Consider the following 20,070-nt stretch of genomic DNA (forward strand, 5'->3'; position numbering starts at 1 on the left):
ACTCATTGTATTACTCAAACATTTGTTTAAAAAAAAGTATTATTAGGACTGTTCACACACATTTAAGTGTTTAAACAAATATTGTGCAAACACCTCAAAGGTGTGTGTGTGTGTGTGTGTGTGTAGAAGAACTGACAATATTTCACGAGCAGGAGGTTAAAAGAGTGAGGAACAAACAAGACTGACAGAGACAGACGCATGATTCAGGAGTTTAATCCATTTGTTATTTCACACATGTATGCTGGTTTGAAACACCGGTTTAAAAGTGGGCACTGTAACAGGAGCAGGAATGGGCTTCAATAGCATGTTACTGTGGAATCTCAGACTGAAGCCTTATAGGTAGATTGTTGCGTGGTAAGAAAGAAAAAAAAACTGTGTGCCATGATTTGAGTTTTCTGAGCATTAAAGAGCGGATTTTAATTGTGTAGTAAAATTCATTAACCCTGTCCTGACTGTGCATGTGTGCTGTGTGACACTTGCAACAGGCAGTGTGATCGCCCTCCTCAGGTTGGGAGAAGTATAACAAGTTCTTTCTTCTTTCCATTGGTACACCATGCTCCACTATCAGCCATTTCCCTGAGTTAGCGCTTCTTTCTATGCATCACATGCCCGCACTGTTAGAAAAAAAAAGAGGACTTCTTGATAAAAGAGTCATCACAGTCAGAGAATCAGAGCAGAGATCAATAAAATAGTTTTCAAAATAAAAGCTGCTATTGTAGCCCATCTCTACCTGAGAGCACCAACACTCCAGTTACTTCTAAATGTATGCTTGATTTGACACATGACACAGTATGCTCTTAGTTCACTGTAGAAAAAGTCATTTAAATTGGCATCTAATGCTCACACACTATCAACATCATCCACAGGGTTTCACTCTGATATTATTTCGAAAGTAGCTTATACCACATACAGGAAGTAATCATTCATGCTGTGGTAGTCATCTATGAAAACCACTGACACCTTTACACGTGTCCAAATTAACCAAAGTTCCCATCTGCATCACATGGTTATGGCTGTCTTTCATTTTGTCGAACAAATGTGCTTTAATCCACCCTAGAATTAACATACAAAATAAAAGTCCCGTCAGTCACTCTGACATGAAGGCATTTTCTTTAATGTTTGGCTTTATATATAAAACTGATTTTTTATTTTTAGGACTTCAGTCCACAGAACCAGGGTGGGATCAGATGTGTGTATTTTGAATGTTTTAATAATAAATGGCTCAATATTTTCTTTTCAAAGAAAGAAATGATACTTTAGATGACGGAAGTATATTGAGACTTTTTAAAAGTGACTCTCCTCTGACATTTTACAAAACCTCCCTCTGTATGAGGGTCACTCATCCACACCAATGGGAGTGCAAACAATCGTTTTATATGTTGTGTTTCTACTAAAATCCAAGGGCCACAGAGGTGAGGTGTATTTACTCACACACATGCCTATAGGCCAATCTGTGTGCATATAAATAACTGCTTCTGTGTCTGACTACAGTTTTCACTGTAATTACGGTTTAATTATAGTGTTTTCTTTAATAATGTGTGGATGTGAAGCTATGTTCTAGTCCTCACTTGGAAGTGACCGCCTTCTTAGTAATGCTTGCCCTCCTGCTTCCTCCTCCTCCTCCTGCTCCTCCTCCTCCTCCGTGCCAAAGTTGGCTGGGGATGGTGAAGGCGTCCACACTCATGCCCATGGTTTTAGAGGGGATGGCACTAAACTGCTTCCTGTCTGAGCTGTACTTGTAAATGGATTCCACCTGGGTGGAGCTGACAGTCCGTGGGCCCACGCCAGCCACTCGCACCAGCTCCTGGGAGTCGGGGTTCATGGTATAGACACCTCTGAACTGACAGTTGGTATCACGGAAGAGGATGAGGAAGTGGTTGCCGGGACTCTTCTCCATCTCCTGAGGATTGAACAAAGTGGAAGTAAGTGGTAGTTTCCATCTGCTTGTGTGATTGTCAACCAGACTTCACAAAATTGACTGTAAAAGGCTAACCGTCAAGTCAAATGAGCCATATACCTCAACTATCTTGTTTTTTTGAGTCTCGTTGACCTTCCCAGCGAGGCAGCAGCGAGAGAGGGCGTTGTGAATGATGAATTTGTTGGACTTGAAGCTTGGTTCTTTGAAGAGTTTTGGACCTGAAAATACAAACAGCAAAACTTGTATTGTAGCCCACATCTGCAATTGAAACCACTCACATTAAAGTCCTCAAAAACTGTGAGACTGTTAGAGCCCATCTGGACTTCAAACCTGTGTATTCCGGGGCAGGAGAGGTTCCATTGGAACCAGTCTCCCAGTCTTTATCTCCATTCTGGTTTGTCAGTGTGCTGGGTGTCACACATCCTGCAGGTGAACTCGGACGGCTGCCCGGGAGAAATCAATCAGTAAATCAATAAGCCCTTAACACATCAGGACGTCAGGACAGTGGAATGTTGTAGAAGCTGTCCACATGCAGCTGTGTACCTGTTGGGTTTCTTTGCAGAGTCACGACCATTGTTTCCTGTTTCCTCCCTGGCTGCCAGGTTAAGTGAGGAATGTGAGTAGACTTTGGTTAGCTTAGAGACTGTGGAAACAAAAGTTGATGTATTAAAATGATTTAGTGATTAAAATCATCCACAAACACCCTTGTGTACATTGTGTAATTTTGATGTTACCATTTGTTCCCTTGGCTGGACTCAGAGACAGCTGCGTTTCCTCCCTAGTCATACTGCGAGGACGGGACCGGGTTTTCTTAGCAGCAGGTCGGCCTTGACTAGTTGATTTCTGCTTAAGCACTTTGTCCAGGTCATCCATGATTCTGAGTTGCTGGCGCCGTGCATACTCCCCTCGTGTGAAATCTCCACGGCGAGCAGGAGTAGCAGGCGGTGTGGGGGACAGTGAGGTTGTGCCTGCAGCATGTGTATGGGAGGGAGATGCCACTCTTTTGTCTGAGGATGCTGGTCTGAAAACAATCAAGAGGGATTATATTACTTTACAAATGTGCAATTCTACTTTAGACAAACAAAAGACTGGAATGTTTGGATGCCTCTTTATACATGTGAGTTACCTATTTTCCCTTTCTGGCTCATGCCACTGTCTCCTCTTCTTCAGCTCTTCAGCTCTCTTCTGCTGTCTTTCCAACAGCATCGCTTTACGTTGTGCCATCTCACCTTCACTGTGTAGCTCCTCCTACAACCACACAAGTGCACATCAACCAAATGTCAAGACATATCCATGTGTATGTTTCTCTTCTCTTCTTGTTTGACTGCTCTCACCTTGAAAAAGAATCCAATTCCTCCTCTGGTTCCCACTTCGTTCTGCTCTCCACTTGGTTCCAAAGTCTCAGTGTCAACTATGTGTTCCTTAGATTCAGCTTGTTGTTCTGGTAGCTCCTTGGCTTCTGTGGCCAGGTTCAGCTGCTCTATAAGATCTAAAGGTTCTACTACAAGTCCTCTAGTAGGCTCCACAGCAGACTCTGTGTGGTCACTCATAGAATCAGAGGAAAACTCCTGCCCTTCATCTGTTGGTTCATCACTACCCCCCTCTGGCCCTCCAAGAGATGACAATGACACCTCAATCAGGCTGCAGCGCTTCCCTGCACCTCCACCTCTTTCCCCTTCACCTCCTGTGCTGTGTGCAGCGGACAAGGACAAAGTCTCACTCTCAAACGAGCACTCGGAAGGAGCACCAGAGCTGCTGCCGCCACCAGCAAATTTCAGGCGATCTTGTCTGGGCTGGGAAAAGATTGGCAACCCCCCCACAGCTTCTGTATCCTCCTGCTCCAACTCAAGGCTGAACTGGGTTGGTGTCTCACTGGAGCCTGCGTCTGAGCTCTGCTCATCCAGCTGTGGCTGCTGGGCAGGCTGTGGAGACTCCTGAGGAGTCTGAGGTCCACCGATACGGAAGGAAGAAGTAGTCTGCACCTGACATTTGCTGGGGGACACACGCCGCAGGTGGGGGAGTGTATCCACATTCTGCGTTGGAGTCAAGACACGATTGAGTGGTGGGAACTTGAGTTCGGAGGGCCGTGGGTGGGGCTGATTTTGAGGACGTGGGTGGTGTTTGGGACTGCGTGGAGTGGAGGAAGAGTGAATTTTGGTGCGTGGAGCTGGGCAGGAAGAAGAGATGATTGTTTTTGGAGAGGTGGAGGAGGGAAGAACATGAGAACGCCGCGATGGGGAAGAAGCAGAGGGAGCATTGGGACCAGCAGGAATCACCCAAGCTTTACTCGTGGTCCTAGTGGAAGCCTTTGTTGGGGTTCTGGGTGGTGTCTTTGTTGGGGTGAGTGGAGGGGTTCTGGGTGGTGTTTTGGTATTAATTCTAGTTGCTGATTTTGTAGTTGTTTTGGGTCTGGGTCTTTGGTTGCTCATGAGCTGCTGTTGCTGTTCAGTAAGTTTCTGCATGTCCTTCTGTAGTGACTGCAGAGCTTCACTCAGTTTCTGCACCACTTCATTGTATTCCACAAAGACAGCTTCACCTGCTGCCTCTGCCCCCTTTTCTTTCTCTACTCCTTTCTTACTTTCAATAGAGAATGTGACCTGCTTCTCTAAGCGAGGAGGATTTGACACAGATGCTTTCTCTTTTTCCTTCTCTCCATCTTTCTCTTTTTCTTTCTCTTCTTTCTCCTCCTCCTGCTTCAGTTGCTCCTCCATGTGAGTGAGACGCTCCTCCAGGGTCATGCTATCCTCCTCTGCTCCCTCCCCTCCTCCCTCTCCTTGCTCTCGTTTTAGTTGAAGGAAAGCAGTTTTTCCAAGCCTCTGTCTGTGTTTAGCAAAAATGGCTTCAATACGTCTTTTTTGGGCCTCAATGCTTTTGCGTTTTTCCTCAAGACGAGCTCCCAGCTCCCAGGCCTCAGAGCCTGGTTCAGGGCCTCTGGGGCCTGGGCTGTCCTGGCGACCGGGTGCCCCAGCTGGCGTCGAAGGTGTGTGTGGAGTTCCTGGGGTTGTCGGGGTTGGAGCAGATGCTGAGTCCTCCCCGGGAGCTGCAGGTTGTCGTCGTCTGTTATCTCGCCTTTCAGCAAAGCTGGTCATCCGTGGACTGTTGTTGGTGCTGTGGTTTCCTTGGCGACCGTTACTGGGTCGAATATTACCAGGGGCATTTCTAGGCGCATCATCCGATGCTTCAGAGGAGTCAACGCTGCCATCGCGCAGTACAGAGTCGTCATCACGTGACATGTCAGAGCTCCGTCCTGATCTCTCCCTCCTCTCGCTCCGTCCTTGCCTCTCATTGCTACCCACGTCTCCTCCGACTGGCCGGTAGAGGACTCCAGAGCGACAGGGAGCAGAGCTACTAAGCTGGGGATCAGCCTCGTCAGGAGAGTGCAGGAAAAAACCTGCAGGTGCACCCTCAGGGCGTAACCTGGGCTCTGCTCTGCCTATTACTCTCCCACTTTTCTCAGTGGTCCTTCCTTTCTTCCGATCTTTGCTGCCTGGTGTATGAACCACCTGTAGGGCCTCCTCAATGGTTGGCAGCTCTCCTAGAGGCGCTGTGTGCGCATAAGGGCCCCAGGAAGACCGCTGTGATGGGGCTGATGCGCTGACCAGGTGGCTGAGGTCCTCTGGAGGGCTGTAGGGGACACGAGTCATTCCTGCTGATGTCACCGGTGAGGTCATGGCGGGGATGCCAGTGGCGAGGCTGTCAGTGCTGACAGAGCGAAAGACAGAATCTATTGGGTTTCCCATCACAATGTCAACATCACTGTCCAGGCCAAATGGGATGCTGAAAGTCACTGCTGACAGAGGACGACTGCAGAGAGGTGGGTAGCAATGGGAAGATGGACACATGATGAGGGGTACCAACACATATGGAGAAGCAGAAACCACAGAAGCCAAAGTAAGAAGATTTAAGAAATTAAGATAAAATATGAATGCAACACAACAATTACAATACCACATACAGGATTCATGTATCTACCTGATTTGTTTCTTTGTCCAACTTTTGTTTTCTGGAAAAAAAAAGATTTAAATCAGATAAAACACAGTGGTTTTAATAATGAACAGAACAAATGCATTGGCAACAGTATTTCTTACCAGGTGAGGGGATGGGTACAAAGGGCTGTTTGAAGATAAAGGAAGGAGAACCACTGAAAAATGACGTTTTAAAATTCTGTTAGTAAGAGTAGAAAATGCAAGAAAGCACTATTATTTTAATTACTTCTAATTGATCCTTCTGGGGAGCTCACTACTAAATAATCACACAGTATATATGCGAATACTGCCAAATACTACCTCCTCTGCTTATGTATTTTATCCTCAACAATGATTAAAGTCTAGATCAGCTTCTCCTTGGCTTTTCCAGCTGCTGTCTGACAATTTTGTATCTGATTTTCCCCAAATAAATTCTGTAATATTTTAAATTTACTGGGCTTTATGACAGATTCTTAATCTGGATTACCTGTGTGGCTGCAGTGATAGTAAGTTACCTGTTGCTGTTCCCACTGACAGGGCTTGTACAGTCAAGAAACCCTGAGATGTCTAAAACACACACACACACACACACACACACACACACACACACACACACACACACAAACACCTAATGTCACATTCTGCTCCAGTATAATAAGAGATGTAATCTCATTAATGTGTAAAAGTCACAAACCTGTGAGGTCAATGGGTTGTATGGGCTGGACAAAATCAGGCTTCTTAACCTCAAACCACTCTAGCAGCTCTGCTATGAAGCCCATGATGTTCAGCTGAGGAAAAAAGCCATTTGTGTTACTATAGATGAAGGTGATGCACATACAGACTATGACATTCTAATAACTTTTTAAAGCATGACCACTGTAAAATCTTGCTTGTACTGCCACCTGGTGGTTTGCCCACAACCATCACAATACACATTCTGATGGCGAAGTTACATCCAAGTTATACCAAGTAGAATAACTACAACTTACATGCAGAACTGCTGGAGCATAGAGCAGGTCCTCCACAGCCAGGGGGCAGCAGCTCTGTAAGCTGCTCTCACAAACATCTTTGATTAGCTGCAGGTTGTAGAGACTGTCAGCCACTGACATGGTATCCTTCAGACACACATCTGGAAGGAGCGGATACAAAAAAAACACACACATTAATATGCAATGCATAATCTATACAGATCTAGAAACAAAGGAAGTTCCATGACATGCATTTATTCAAGACATGTTATTTAAATGATGGGCCTATAATTTAAGCTGTTGAGTGTCTGGAAGTGAAATATAAATAATTAATCATACAGCGTATGTTTGTGCATGTGTTAGTGTGTTTCATGTATATACCCTCTAAAGGCAGCAAGCTAGGGCAGTAGTAATGCATCACAGCAGCTACTGCACAGCCATTAGAAAGATCTTTGACCGCAGAGACCAGAGGGAAAGTAGGAGTCAGCTTAGACTGCACTTTGTCCTTCCTATAGCGGATCTACAGAAGAAATGAGGGAGGTGAAGAGGCGGATAATGGGATGGGGAGAAAAGGAAGAGTTTTAAAGAGAGGAGACAGCAGCATAAGAGAAGGGGAACTCATGTTAAGGAGAATTCAAATAGACATACAAGTGACAAAAGGAAATATAAAACCAGCCAGGGTTATCTTTCTATCAGATAACCAACAAAACCAGTGAGCCAATAAGCCAAGAAGATTGCCAAGAGAAGAAAACCCACAGGAAATAAAGCACAAGACTAATGACGCCTCAAGTAAAAGAAAAGAATTGTGCACATACACACACAACCAGACGGTGCAGCGCAAATAACAAAACCAACAGATAACTATGGGCAGAAAAATGAGAGTGAAAATGAAGACGTTTGTCCACCGGTGTCCATGCAGCAGAAACAGGCACTGATGACACTGTGAGCTTTAATTCTCATCCAAATAATCAAATAAAAAATAGTGTTGCATTGATCTTTAATGTCCACATGAGAGAAAACACACCCAAAATCAAACAAATGCTGCATGTCTATGATCTTCACTGAAAGTTAAACTAACTGTTACACAGCCTTGTTGGAGGAGGATTCATCGTCAAAGAGTAACACTCTTATTAAACCTCCTTTAACACGGCTTTGCAACAAGAGAACATAATAGATGTGTTAATATCTAATGAGTTTCAGTTGATCCATCCAGCCTCGGGGTTGGAGTGGTGATTAGTCTGCGGTCGCTCAGTCAGCCATAGTGTGGGTGAGGTGTGGCTGTCAGTCAGTCAGTCAGGAAGATTTGGAGGATGAGCGTGGAAAAAAAAGAGCGAGGTATAATACGTTACCACTGGAGGCTTATTCCCCGACTCCTTCAAACAAAAAGCGATAGCATGCTGGATGAGGGATGGCAGAGAGAGGGAAACAAGCATAAATGACAAGGGGGCCGGTCATCATGGAAACCGCCACACCACAAAGTCACATGGCCCTGCACAGTGAGAGAGGAGCGACGGAGGAGGGAGCGGAGAGGACGGGGACACACAAGGGGGCTTTTTAATAATCAGCAGACATTTCACCTCCCTCCCTCCTCTCCAACACTCCTTCTTCCCTTGGCTCTGATAATCTGGGCATTTTGAGATGAACCCTAATGACTGAATGTACCAGAAACACTGAAGTGTCCAAAAACATCAGCTGTTAACAGTAACCATACACAGGACATACAGGTCAGTAAAAACAATATCACCATCCTACTCAAAGCCACTTTTCATGAGGGGACAGATAAGAGGTGTGTGTGGCATTTCCAGCAGGCACAATAATGTCAGCCATAGCAGATGGACAGACAGAGAGAGAAAAGACAAGAGAAGGGTACACTTACGGGGACTAGTTTCCAGTACCAACGGGTGGACTGACACTGCCAGAGAGCAAGGAATGACAGAGACCAAAGAAGCAGAGCAACAACCGTGTTAGAAGCTTCAGCAACACACCAGTGACACATCAAAGCATGTGAGTATATTCATGTGTGTTAATGTGTTGGAGGTATTATTACCGTCTCCTGGACAGACTGCACATCTGTACACGTCTGTGACTTGGGAGGTTCTTCTTCTTCTGTGCTTTCTCTCAACATCTGGTTCAACTGTGCAAGACAGGACAAACATCTCCAACATTAGCATGAGAGTTATAAATGAAAGACCACTTGATTATCACACAAAAATAATCCACATGATACACTATATAAAAATAGTGCACATGCCACACAAACAGAGAATCATCCCTACAATAAGCCAAATCCCAGTAAATAATTTAATAGAAAACATAATGAGCAAAGTGTCAAGGAGCCAAATCATCAGCAGCTGGACTGTGACAAACTGCAGCAGACCTTTGCCATGACTAAACCTGCTGATAATCATGTTGAGTGTGATCATCTGAGGTGTGTTCTGTGTACCAGAAGCGTCAAGTGAGAGCGACATCAGCACTGTCATGGTTTCATCATCTCACCCGGTTGACCCAGAAGATCAAAGAGTTCTCCCACGGAGCCCCGACACCCATTTGTTCAGCCTCTGTCGCCATCTTCACCCGACCCACTGTCTCTTTGGCAGCCAGTGACATCAGCGAGTCAATGAGTGCAAGATGAGCTTTCTGCACCAATTAGAGACAAGAATAAGCGTCAGGTGATTTATTTCTATTTGACTGAGAACAAAAAGTGTAAAAAAACAAAAAAAAAGAAGAAGCATACCATCTTGATAGGGGTGCTGCTGAGGTCCTCCTCTGTGACGTCTGCATCCTGGATCTTTGGAGTGAAACCTTTCTTAATGAGGAACTGCAGCAGAGCAGTGTTGTCAGCAGGGGACCCCTGTGCCTGGGCCAGCAGGGCCTGCGCTCGGCAGTAGATCTCCGGGGAGAGGAGCAGCTTGGAGACGGCCGGCTTGAGATGCTCCTGTTCATACTGGTCTTTGTAAAGCGGATCTCGTAACTCCACAGGTACATTTTCTAAAATAAATAAATAAAAAAAGACAAATCTCACTGAGTTCTTTGGCCACAAGGTTTCTGTTTGGGCTCTATTTGAAGGTTTCTATTATTTGCAGTTATGGTGGCAACCAGCATGGTGCAAATTGATTTTACCTTTAGGAAATAAATACATTTATATTATCTTTAGTGATAGTTGGACTGAGCTTTGTTTGGGGGGAAAGGGCCTGGTGCTGTTGAAAACAAGCACTCAATCATTATCTACAAGCTGAGATAATTACCGAGCACAAGCACTCATCTACTCAACTGCTAAGAATGCTTTCTGAGCTGTGGGGAACCATGAAGCCGTTTACAGTGCAGATGTAAGATATCTCTGCAGAAGGAAAACTGTGTCAGCATCACACTGCATTGGTCTCTGAATGATAAAATGCCTACAGTATAACAATGAATTGCTTTGTCAAAGAATCGTTTCATGTAGAAAATGTTTCAGCCATCATGCTGCAAAGAGACTGCAGCCTTACTATAGGATGTGTTCCAGTAATAAAACTGGGAGACATTTTTCCACGATGGAAATAAAATAACCTGTGACAGTGAGCGACAGTGTCTGCCTGCAGGAGAGGATAATGCCATCATCTGCATGAGCAGCTAACCCAGACAAGAGTGTGTTTGCATGTCAAGTAATCTCAGTCCACTATGAATGGGTCATTTCATAGACACAAAAAAAAACACACACACACTTCCCTGACTGACCCATATTCCCATTCGGGATAATCCTGAGGACTCCAGTGGGCTTCTTAAAGGAAATATTAGGCTCTACATCTCTTTCAGTTATGCCACAGTCAGTCCTCATCACCTCGAGGTCTACAAAGTGTCTTTGTTGCTCTTTTACTTCTTCATCTGCATCCAACCGTGACCTGTAACAATGGATACTACTACTCTTTTTTTCTGTCACTGTTGAGAGGAGAGGAGAGGAGAGGAGAGGAGAGGAGAGGAGAGGAGAGGAGAGGAGAGGAGAGGAGAAGAGAGGAGAGGAGAGGAGAGGTTTGGTTTTCAAAGTCCTTTTAATGACCACTTACCAAAACTAACAAAATTTCAACATGTGAGTAAAGAACAAATACAAAAATTTTCAGGGTACACAATCAATCCTGACCAACACAAATGAAACAACTCTCAAATCATAACTTAAAGGTTAACTCCCCGTTTTCTGCCACAGCACACAGCACCCCTCCCATAGTCCATACATGTACGAAGTCCTGCAGCTTGTCTAGTGTTTTGTGAAAGGTGTACTCCACCCGAAGGCGAGATTTTAGCAGTCCTTCAAAAACTGGCACTACATCCACACACCCAGAATCCTGGGTTTTGTTCCTGCGTGTCAGCCAGATAGCCAACTTTGCACACCCAGATACAAAATTCACCAATGTACACACAGATTTCAACAATGCCTGATATTTTGGGCCAAAAATAAATAAATCAAAAGAAAACCTCATCTCAAACCCCCGAAACAGCCTTTTCACCAACTCAAAGAGTGGTCCTAGCCTGGGACACTCTACAAACAAATGTGCGAGAGTTTCAGTTTGCATGCAAAAGACACACTCTAATCCCACCCCAGGGTCCATGTGCGCTCTGTATCTGTTCGTAGCTATTGCACCATGTATAACCCTCCATTGGAGATCTGCTGTTCGCTTCTCAATGGGCGGCTTATACAGGGACCGCCAGCTGCCCTTCGGGGAAGCATCTGGGCCAAAGAACTCAGTCCACCTCGACTCCCTGACTTCCGAGAGGGACTGGAGATGGAGAACTTTCACACAGGTTGTGTACAGATCCTTTTTCCCTGCATCCTTGAACTTGTCCAGGTGTGGTGTTTTAAAAGACAGCAACCGACCCCCCTCCTCCCGCCACTCCCCCACTGCAGGAGAAACAGACAGAGCAGGGAAGCCATACTCACTGCCTTCGCTCCATTGCTCACACAGGGTAGAGTCTCTTACAAAAAGTCTTAAAGGGGGTGGAAAAGCCTCACAGACCTCCACCACCACCCTGTTGAACAGACGAACAGAGGTGAGTTTACTCCTCTCTCTCAGAACGTCCACCGGTAAAGCAGTCAGCTTCATTAAATGACCAACTTTAGTGCAACCGGCACTTCTGAGGTTAGCCCGCAGGCTAGCAGATTCCAGGGATAAAGTCTTTAAAAAAGCACTGCAAAACAGTGGCTCTTCAAAAACCCACATGCCCGGAGTCTCACTTCTTGCACGTTGAAATTTAAAAATCCTCCAGGACTGCAGTACAGAGCTGTAGAATGGTGTAAGTCCAGATAAGTCAAGAACCTCGCTCTGTATAAGGAAAAGTTGTTTATCGTAATCCAGCCGGCCAGCTCTTCTCATGAGGAGCCGAGCTGTGTCTAACCAGCTTGGACCACTGTTGTAGAGGATCTGTTGCGCTGTCTGTAGTCTGAAGGCAGCAATTTTGGACTGAATGTCAATTAGACCTTGCCCACCCTCGGCTACAGGTAGGTATAAAACTGCTGCCCGAATCCAGTGCTTTCCAGACCAGAAAAAGTCCAGGATTATCCTCTGGATGTCCTCTATGAAGCCCCTCGGCGGTGTCAGAGGGATGAGTTTGTGCCAGAGAGTCGAGGCAACCAAGTTATTAACAACCAGAACTCTCCCCCTATAAGACAGCTGAGGTAGCAACCATTTCCATTTAGACAACCGAGCGCACACTTTATCCCTGATTCCCTCCCAATTCTTAGCTTTAAAGCCCTCAGTGCCTAAAAACACTCCCAACACCTTCAACCCCTCCCTCTTCCAATTGAGACCTCCTGGTAGAAAGGGCACTGCCTGATCCCTCCACTGGCCTAACAGGAGAGCCTCACTTTTACCCCAGTTCACCCGTGCAGAGGATGCCTTCTCATAAAGGAGCAGGGCATCTTGCAGACGACGAACATCCTCCTGACTAGACACAAAGACGTTCACATCATCTGCGTAAGCAGACAATACTAATGCACGCTCAAGCCTGCAGGACCCAGGTAAAGAAAAACCCCTGAGCCGATCCCTCAACCTGCACAGCAGAGGTTCAATTGCCAGACTAAAGAGCTGGCCGGAGATGGGACAACCCTGCCTTATGCCCCGCTGTACAGAGATCGGCCTGCTCAGCCCAGCACCCATTTTTATCAAACACTGTGCATTGCAATAAAGTGTTTTTAACCACCTTACAAACCCTTCACCAAAGCTAAAAGACCTAAGCGTGGAAATCAAATACGAGTGATCCACCCTGTCAAACGCCTTCTCTTGGTCCAAAGAGACAACACCAACATTTACATTAAAACAATCACACACATCTATTACATCTCTAATTAGAAAAATATTGTCCATAATATACCGGTCAGGAACACAATAGCTCTGATCTGTGTGAATAATAATGCCTAGAGTTTCTTTTAGTCTATTAGAGAGTGCTCTAGACAGTATTTTGTAGTCTGAGCAAAGTAAGGCAACTGGTCTCCAGTTCTTTAAAAGTGCCAAGTCCCCCTTTTTTGGCAGCAGGGAGAGGATTGCCCTCTGACAGGACACCGGAAGAGATCCAGATTTAAAACACTCCAAGAAAACTCCGAGAAGATCATGACCAATGATATTCCAAAAAGTTTTAAAAAAGTCCATGGGCAGGCCGTCGATCCCTGGTGCTCGTCCAGACTCCATCTGATTGACGGCAGATGTCAGTTCCTCCAGGGTCAGATCTTTGTCCAGATCAGCCTTTTCCTCTATGCTGAGCTGGGGAAGATCTTTCAGGAGCTCTTCCCGACACTCCAGATCACAAGGTTCCGATCCAAACAGGCCTGCATAGAAGTCCATAGCATGCTTCCTCATCTCAACTGGGTCCGTGGTAGTACTTCCCCCCGGCAGCCTTAGGCATGTCATTAGCTTTCTCTCCGCCACCGATCTCTCAAGATTGAAGAAGAAAGAGCTCGGGGCATCCATGTCCTTTAGCTGGAGAAAACGTGATCGGATAAGGGCTCCCTTAACCCTCTCCTGCAGGAGTGAACTCAGCTCCGACCTTTTCTCCTTCAGCAAAGGGGCAGTGATGTCATCTGCACTCCTATTTAGGCCTTTTTCTATGTTCTTAATATCTAACTCTAGATCATTAATTGCAGCTTTAATCCTGGCAGAAGAGTGGGAGGTGTACTGCTGACAAAAAGCACGTATTTGTGCTTTACCAACCTCCCACCACAACTTAAGGGAACAAAAATTAACCTTTTGAGTTCTCCAATGATCCCAAAAGCGTCCAAAATCCTGACAAAAATTTTTGTCCAGCAGTAATTTATTATTGAAATGCCAATAAGACTTGGGGCGTGCACCTAAAGAAATCACTATTCTCACCGCTACTAAATGATGATCAGTAAAACCAACTGGATGAATACTGGAGGAGAGCAACCTTGGGTTGAGAGACTTAGAAATGTAGATTCTGTCTAATCTAGCTGCACAAACTTGATTATTGCAGACCCTGACCCAGGTGTACTGCTGAGATTGTGGATGTTTGACTCTAAAAGAATCAAGCAGGTCTAGATGTAAAATGACGTTGCTCAGGGACTGAGATGACTGCGGGTGAGGTTCTTCACCAATTCTGTCAATAGTGAAATCTAAGGTGCAGTTAAAATCGCCACCAATAATAATATGTTCCTGTTGATGCATTATCAGCTCATTTTTTAACTGGGTGTAAAAAATAACTCTCTCCGCTCCACTATTTGGGGCATAGATGTTAACAAAGCAGTAAACTGCGTCCTCTATGGCTACTCTAACAATGAGCAGACGGCCTTTCACTACTTCAGTGCAAGATAAAAAAGATGTAGCGACAGCTTCTCTAAAAAGAATAGCTACCCCTGCACTAAAATTTGTTCCATGACTTAGTCTAAAAAGACCCTTCCACCATAAACCCCACTCTGTCTCATCGTGTGTGACTGTGTGTGTCTCTTGTAAAAACAACACATCAATCCTGTTTTGATTGGAGACCTCAGAGATTAATGCCCTTTTCTGTCTGTCCCTCCCGCCATTTATGTTAAGAGAACCAATGTTAAGGCTCCTCATAGATAGGTCAAAGAAAGAACAGAGACAGATAAAGACAGTTAAAAAACGGAGGAGCGAAAATAACACCCAGTGCTGCATCATCATTTACATTTTTTTACTCTTCTGGCTTTGCCACCGATTTTCCTCAGAGTAGTGATGTGTTTCTTAAGCCGGAAACGCTTCTTTTCATCTAGTTGGTCGAAACCAACTTGTCTTTTAAGGATGTTAACTGATCTGATGAATTTATCAGTGTCCCTGAAATAATCCTCCACTCTGACAGACTTTTTGAAAGTTTCATCCAGAAACAGATTTATCTCTTCTAACGAGTAAAGGTCTGTGCTCAAGCTGGAAGAGCCAGAGATGGATGTGTTATCTGACTCATAGTCTTCTTCCATATCTTCTCTGGTACATGAAGCCTGGCTGGCAGACAGCAGGCCCTCTTCACTGCAGGCTGCTTCCTGACCAGTGTGAGGCTTTGCAGGAACTTCCATGTTCCCAACCAGCTCTGCTGCAACGTTATTGTCTGCAGCCTGAGAGGAGCTCATGACACCACCTGCAGGCTGACTTTCACTCCTGCTCAACCCGGTACTGATGAGATCATTGGACCTCTCTGACTCTGTAACAATCATCACGTTATTTACATCAGTCACCGGAGCAAGAACTTTAGCAGAGGCGGCGGCTTCCGCCGCGCCGGGGACAGACCCGCCAGCCGCGGTGTCGGGCGGATCCGCCGCCCCGGCGCGAGCGGGGCCGCCCGGATCCGCCGCCCCGGCGCGAGCGGGGCCGCCCGCACCCGCTCCCTGCTGCTTATGAGGACATGCAAACCTCTTGTGTCCCACATCACCACACTCAAAGCACTTCATCTGTCCTGAGCTCGCGTACACCATGTAGGAAGCGTCACCCTGCTTCACACGGAAAGACACCTCCAGAGTCTGTGTCGGGGAGTCCAGGAACATGAACACCTGTCTCCTCAGAGACTGGACATGCTTCAGTTTGGGGTCCTTGCACCCCAGGCTCACCGTTTTAAACCCACTGGCAAATTTTCCAAAGCGGCGGAGCTCCTTCTCTAACAGCTCATTAGGTATGAACGGCGGAACGCCGGATACGGTGATCCGCGTCGAGGGAGCTGTGAGCGGGGACACCTGCACAAACAGGTCCCCGAAGAACACGCCACTCTCAATTAATTGGTGGACCTGAGGTTCCGTTTTTAGGAACACGACAACCGCCTTGTTCATACGAGAGGCGAACAAGATGTTGTCGTGTCCTACCTGTTCACCTGCCGCCAACAGAACCTCCTCCACGGAGACCGAGCCGTCAGGAGGGACTATCCGCGCACCTTGCCGGATAGTTGGAGGCGGCGTCTCAGACGCCATACCTCCCGAAAGCAACCAGACCCCACAGAAAAGTAAAGAAAACCGTCTTACCTGATGATGCAGAAAGTAACAGTAGAAACACCAGTTGAAAAACCGACCAGAAAACCAGTTTGAACTCCGCGCCACTCACACACCGCCACCACCACTCACGCTCACACTCACCGGAAACGGAAACGAGAGGAGAGGAGAGGAGAGGAGAGGAGAGGAGAGGAGAAGAGAGGAGAGGAGAGGAGAGGAGAGGAGAGGAGAGGAGAGGCTGCCACTGCATAAAAACTATTTGAGCACACACTCCACTGCAGTGTGACACACACATTTGGGGTTGAACCTTCGCCTTTCACACTCTGCAGTACTGGGAGGAAATCGGCCTGCTGTCACTATGGGAACGATGCAAATGGAAAGAGGCCATTTGTCCCAATCACAGCAGAGGCAATGAGCCCAGACTGCAGAGTATCCAGCTAAACCATTTAGCATAATACTAATTCTATCTGGGATGAACAGAGACCAGCCTGAGCAGCTATAGCCAGCACAGCAATAATGTATTATGGATTTTATGAATATAAGCATGTGCTAGAAATCATTTCAGAGCAAATGTTGGAGTCTTCAGATTCTGAATCTTATGCAAATATCACTATCATTCAAACTGAATGTAGTCTGTGCTTCCTGCCTTACTCAACAAGACAGATGAACTGCTCTGACAGCAAACACGGCAGAGGATTTAACAGCTAGCAAGGGCCAGATCATGTCTTCAGGAGTTATAGAGACCCAAAACAGAGCTAAAGGAGCAGAGGCCATGCATCTTTTGTTTACCAGACATTCTGAAAAAAAAAATCCCATGTCACTGATAAATCACCATTCAGACCTCAGATATTTAGTTAGCCTCAATTATTCTCTCATCCACTAGAAATACTTCTTTGATCATCTGTAACTCTTATGTGAATTCACTTACAGCAATCGGACAATCCTGTAAAGATTAAGGATAGATAAAGATATATAATCCAGGCAAGCACATTTTACTGTAGCCTACCTGACTGAGTGGTACTGAACATGTTTACATGTGCACTTGTATCCTGGTTATAATCAGGTTTTTGACAGTTTTTGTATTAACTTATGTGTATAGCCTATGTAAGGGTCTTATTTGGTTCTTTTTTTTCTTTTTCTAGGAAATCTGGATAAACTGTGACGGTTGATGAAAATCCTCTCCTGGCAAAGAACATGTTGTCACCACGTGAGTGTATAACCAGAAAACCTCATATCTTTAACATGATCAAAACCAGGTTACAAATCCTAAAATGTAAAAAGTCACTGGTACCCTGGAAATCTCTGGTTTGATTATATCACAGAAATTAGAAGAAGCAATGAAGAAATGACAAAGCTTTTTTTTGTAGCAGTCACCCATTGGCCACGTCAGGCACAATCAATCTTAGCAGCACCAGGAGTGTCTGTGTGTGTGTGTGTGTGTGTGTGTGTGTGTGTGTGTGTGTGTGTGTGTGTGTGTGTGTGTGGTGAATGAACCCCATGTGCAGCTATATTGGTGCTATTTTATTCTAGGCTTCCATTAAAATTCTATGAGGCACCCAGTGGGCATTTTCCAGTTAACAGATAACAATGAGGCCTCCCTGCTGAGAGGTTTTCACTCATCTCTCCATCCTGTCCGTCTGATGGACACAAACGTAACATGAAACTCTGTCTAAAGCTATTACTACAGCAAAAAGCATGGATCATTACATCAAGAGAAACTATGCAACTTCACGACTGCAGGCTGACAGTTAGTCAGCAGAGCCTGACTGGACTGTGTCAGCATGGGGGTGGACAAAATACCAGAAACAGAACAATGGCAGTTGGCTGGCCTTCAAGGTGTTTGATAATCAATATCGTTCAATTATCCATTAAAAGCTTAATGTGAGGACTGGACACGTCTCACATGTGTTGTCAATGGCTGGCCAGACAAAAGGAGGAGACAGATGGTTAAAAAAATGACACCAATCACTGATCACAGCTTTAAGGAGCAGTATGATGTCATCCAATACAACAACCCTCATAAGGACCACAGAGTAGACTGCACATTTCTGGCACTAAACATAGTAATAATCTTATTAAAGGTTACTTTGCTCACTCAGATCAGGATTGCACATAAGTGTTTGTATCCCCTCTACATGTTTGGACCTCTAAATATCTTCTTATAGGGAAAGGTGTAGTATGTCTGACTTACAAGAACGTTGTAAAGTTCAGTGAAATGTTTGCATTTGGGGCAGCTGCAGCCAAAATCCACTTCATTGTCTCACAATGTGTCACCTTCACTATACTGCCACGCGCTATAGCACAGCGTGCGTGCGTAACACTGACACAAATATTATGCGGTCCTGACCTAGATGTGGCACCCACACATGAGCTGCATCTTAAAAAACACGAGTAAGGCTGGTTTATTCAAGTCTAAGCAATAAAGACATTTTTTTCTGTCCCGCGTGGAAAAAAAAACCTTCCACAGGCCCGATGAAGCCCTGCTCTGACAAAGGCTTTGTTGCATCGCAACGATTGACAGCCTGCATCACACAGCGCTGAGGAGATTCCTTCTGACAAGCCTCATATTCACGCAATAATTGGCTGAAGATGCGCTTCGGTAATATGGGAGCTTACATGCCGTATTGAAAGGCTGCACGCCCGTGGGGACCCGCGGGTTGACTACAGGCATCGGGGCAGCGGTTGATAAGGATGGATGCTGAGCAGAAGGCTTCTGGGGGTTCGATGCAAAATAACAGGACGAGTCTAACTCAGAGATCCACATATAGCAGGATAAATTATTGAGCGCCCCACCCAAGCGGCGCCTCGCTGATGCTGAACAGCGGCGGGCAGAGACTGGAGCCTACCTGCAGAGCCGTAGGATTTCGACAGCAGCCATCGGACGCTGGCGCAGATCTTGGCACGGTTGAAGTCGTACTTGTCCAGCGGTTTGATCTCCGGCACCGAAAAGGTCTTCTTCATCGCGCTGGGAGAGTCCACCATGGCCGCGCTGTGCCGCACGGAGGACGCGGAGGCAGCAGCAGCAGCACCGCACCGGGAAAATGTGAGGAGGAGGGATGGAGGAGGAGGAGAGGAGGAGGAGGAGGAGGACCCTGTGATGCAGACACAGACTGAAACAAATGGATAAAGACAACGAAAGTTCAGCAGGCCTAAAGGGTACAAAAGATAGAAATTTATAAGCCAGCAACAAAATCCAAAATTTGGTTATGTGAAGAAACAAGAGGCTGGTTTGTGCCACCAAACGTCACATGTCTGCCAATCAATCAGGGTGTCACAGGAGATAAAGTATTTTCATATTTGTTGCAGAAGCACAAACAGACCTAATCTCCAAGGAAGTATAAAACATTGTCCTCAAAGAGGAATTTGATTTTTATGAATAGGAGCTTCTGTAGTGGTAACAGTGCATCCTCCCTCCACATGGTGGCGCCATTGAGCAAGGCATCATCTTACCTTAACCAGTATTGTGGATGTTATGTAAGGGTGCTGAGACAGCTGACACAGATTCACATCAGGACTACAAACTGCTCATCAGACTTACAAGGTCCATCAGGACCAACATTAACATTTTTATCAGCAATCTTAGTGACAACAGATGATGTGTGATCAGACCCCACAGGCCAGCCTCCACCCTCTGTTTTAGAGACGCTCTGACCCGGTAATCTATCCAGCATAATTTGTGTCAGAGTGATTTTAGGTCCCTAGTAAACATACCATAATAAGTCTGCAACATGTTACCGGTTACAGCAGTGTAGGTGGCTGGACCTGCAGTATGATGGACAGATGAGCCGTCCTCCAGGATCAGAGAGGACGACT

The 20,070-nt window shown here is 45.8% G+C and overlaps 1 protein-coding gene across 1 annotated transcript; it reads right to left on the minus strand.

Moving 5' to 3' along the window:
* Positions 1–212: 212 nt before the first annotated feature.
* On the minus strand, positions 213–19,305 carry LOC114441851 (calmodulin-regulated spectrin-associated protein 3-like). The gene is made up of 17 exons (XM_028414967.1): positions 19,104–19,305; positions 9,586–9,839; positions 9,348–9,488; positions 8,899–8,985; positions 7,233–7,371; positions 6,873–7,012; positions 6,578–6,671; positions 6,399–6,450; positions 6,007–6,059; positions 5,891–5,921; positions 3,253–5,722; positions 3,045–3,166; positions 2,653–2,939; positions 2,462–2,561; positions 2,249–2,361; positions 2,018–2,136; positions 213–1,900 (listed from the first exon to the last, which is right to left on the minus strand). Exons 1-17 carry the CDS (start codon positions 19,237–19,239, stop codon positions 1,565–1,567), a joined length of 4,674 nt encoding a protein of 1,557 aa, XP_028270768.1. The 5' UTR covers positions 19,240–19,305; the 3' UTR covers positions 213–1,564.
* Between the last annotated feature and the right edge of the window lie 765 nt (positions 19,306–20,070).

The sequence above is a fragment of the Parambassis ranga genome, chromosome 1 (assembly GCF_900634625.1).
Source record: "Parambassis ranga chromosome 1, fParRan2.1, whole genome shotgun sequence".
Lineage (NCBI taxonomy): Eukaryota > Metazoa > Chordata > Actinopteri > Ambassidae > Parambassis > Parambassis ranga.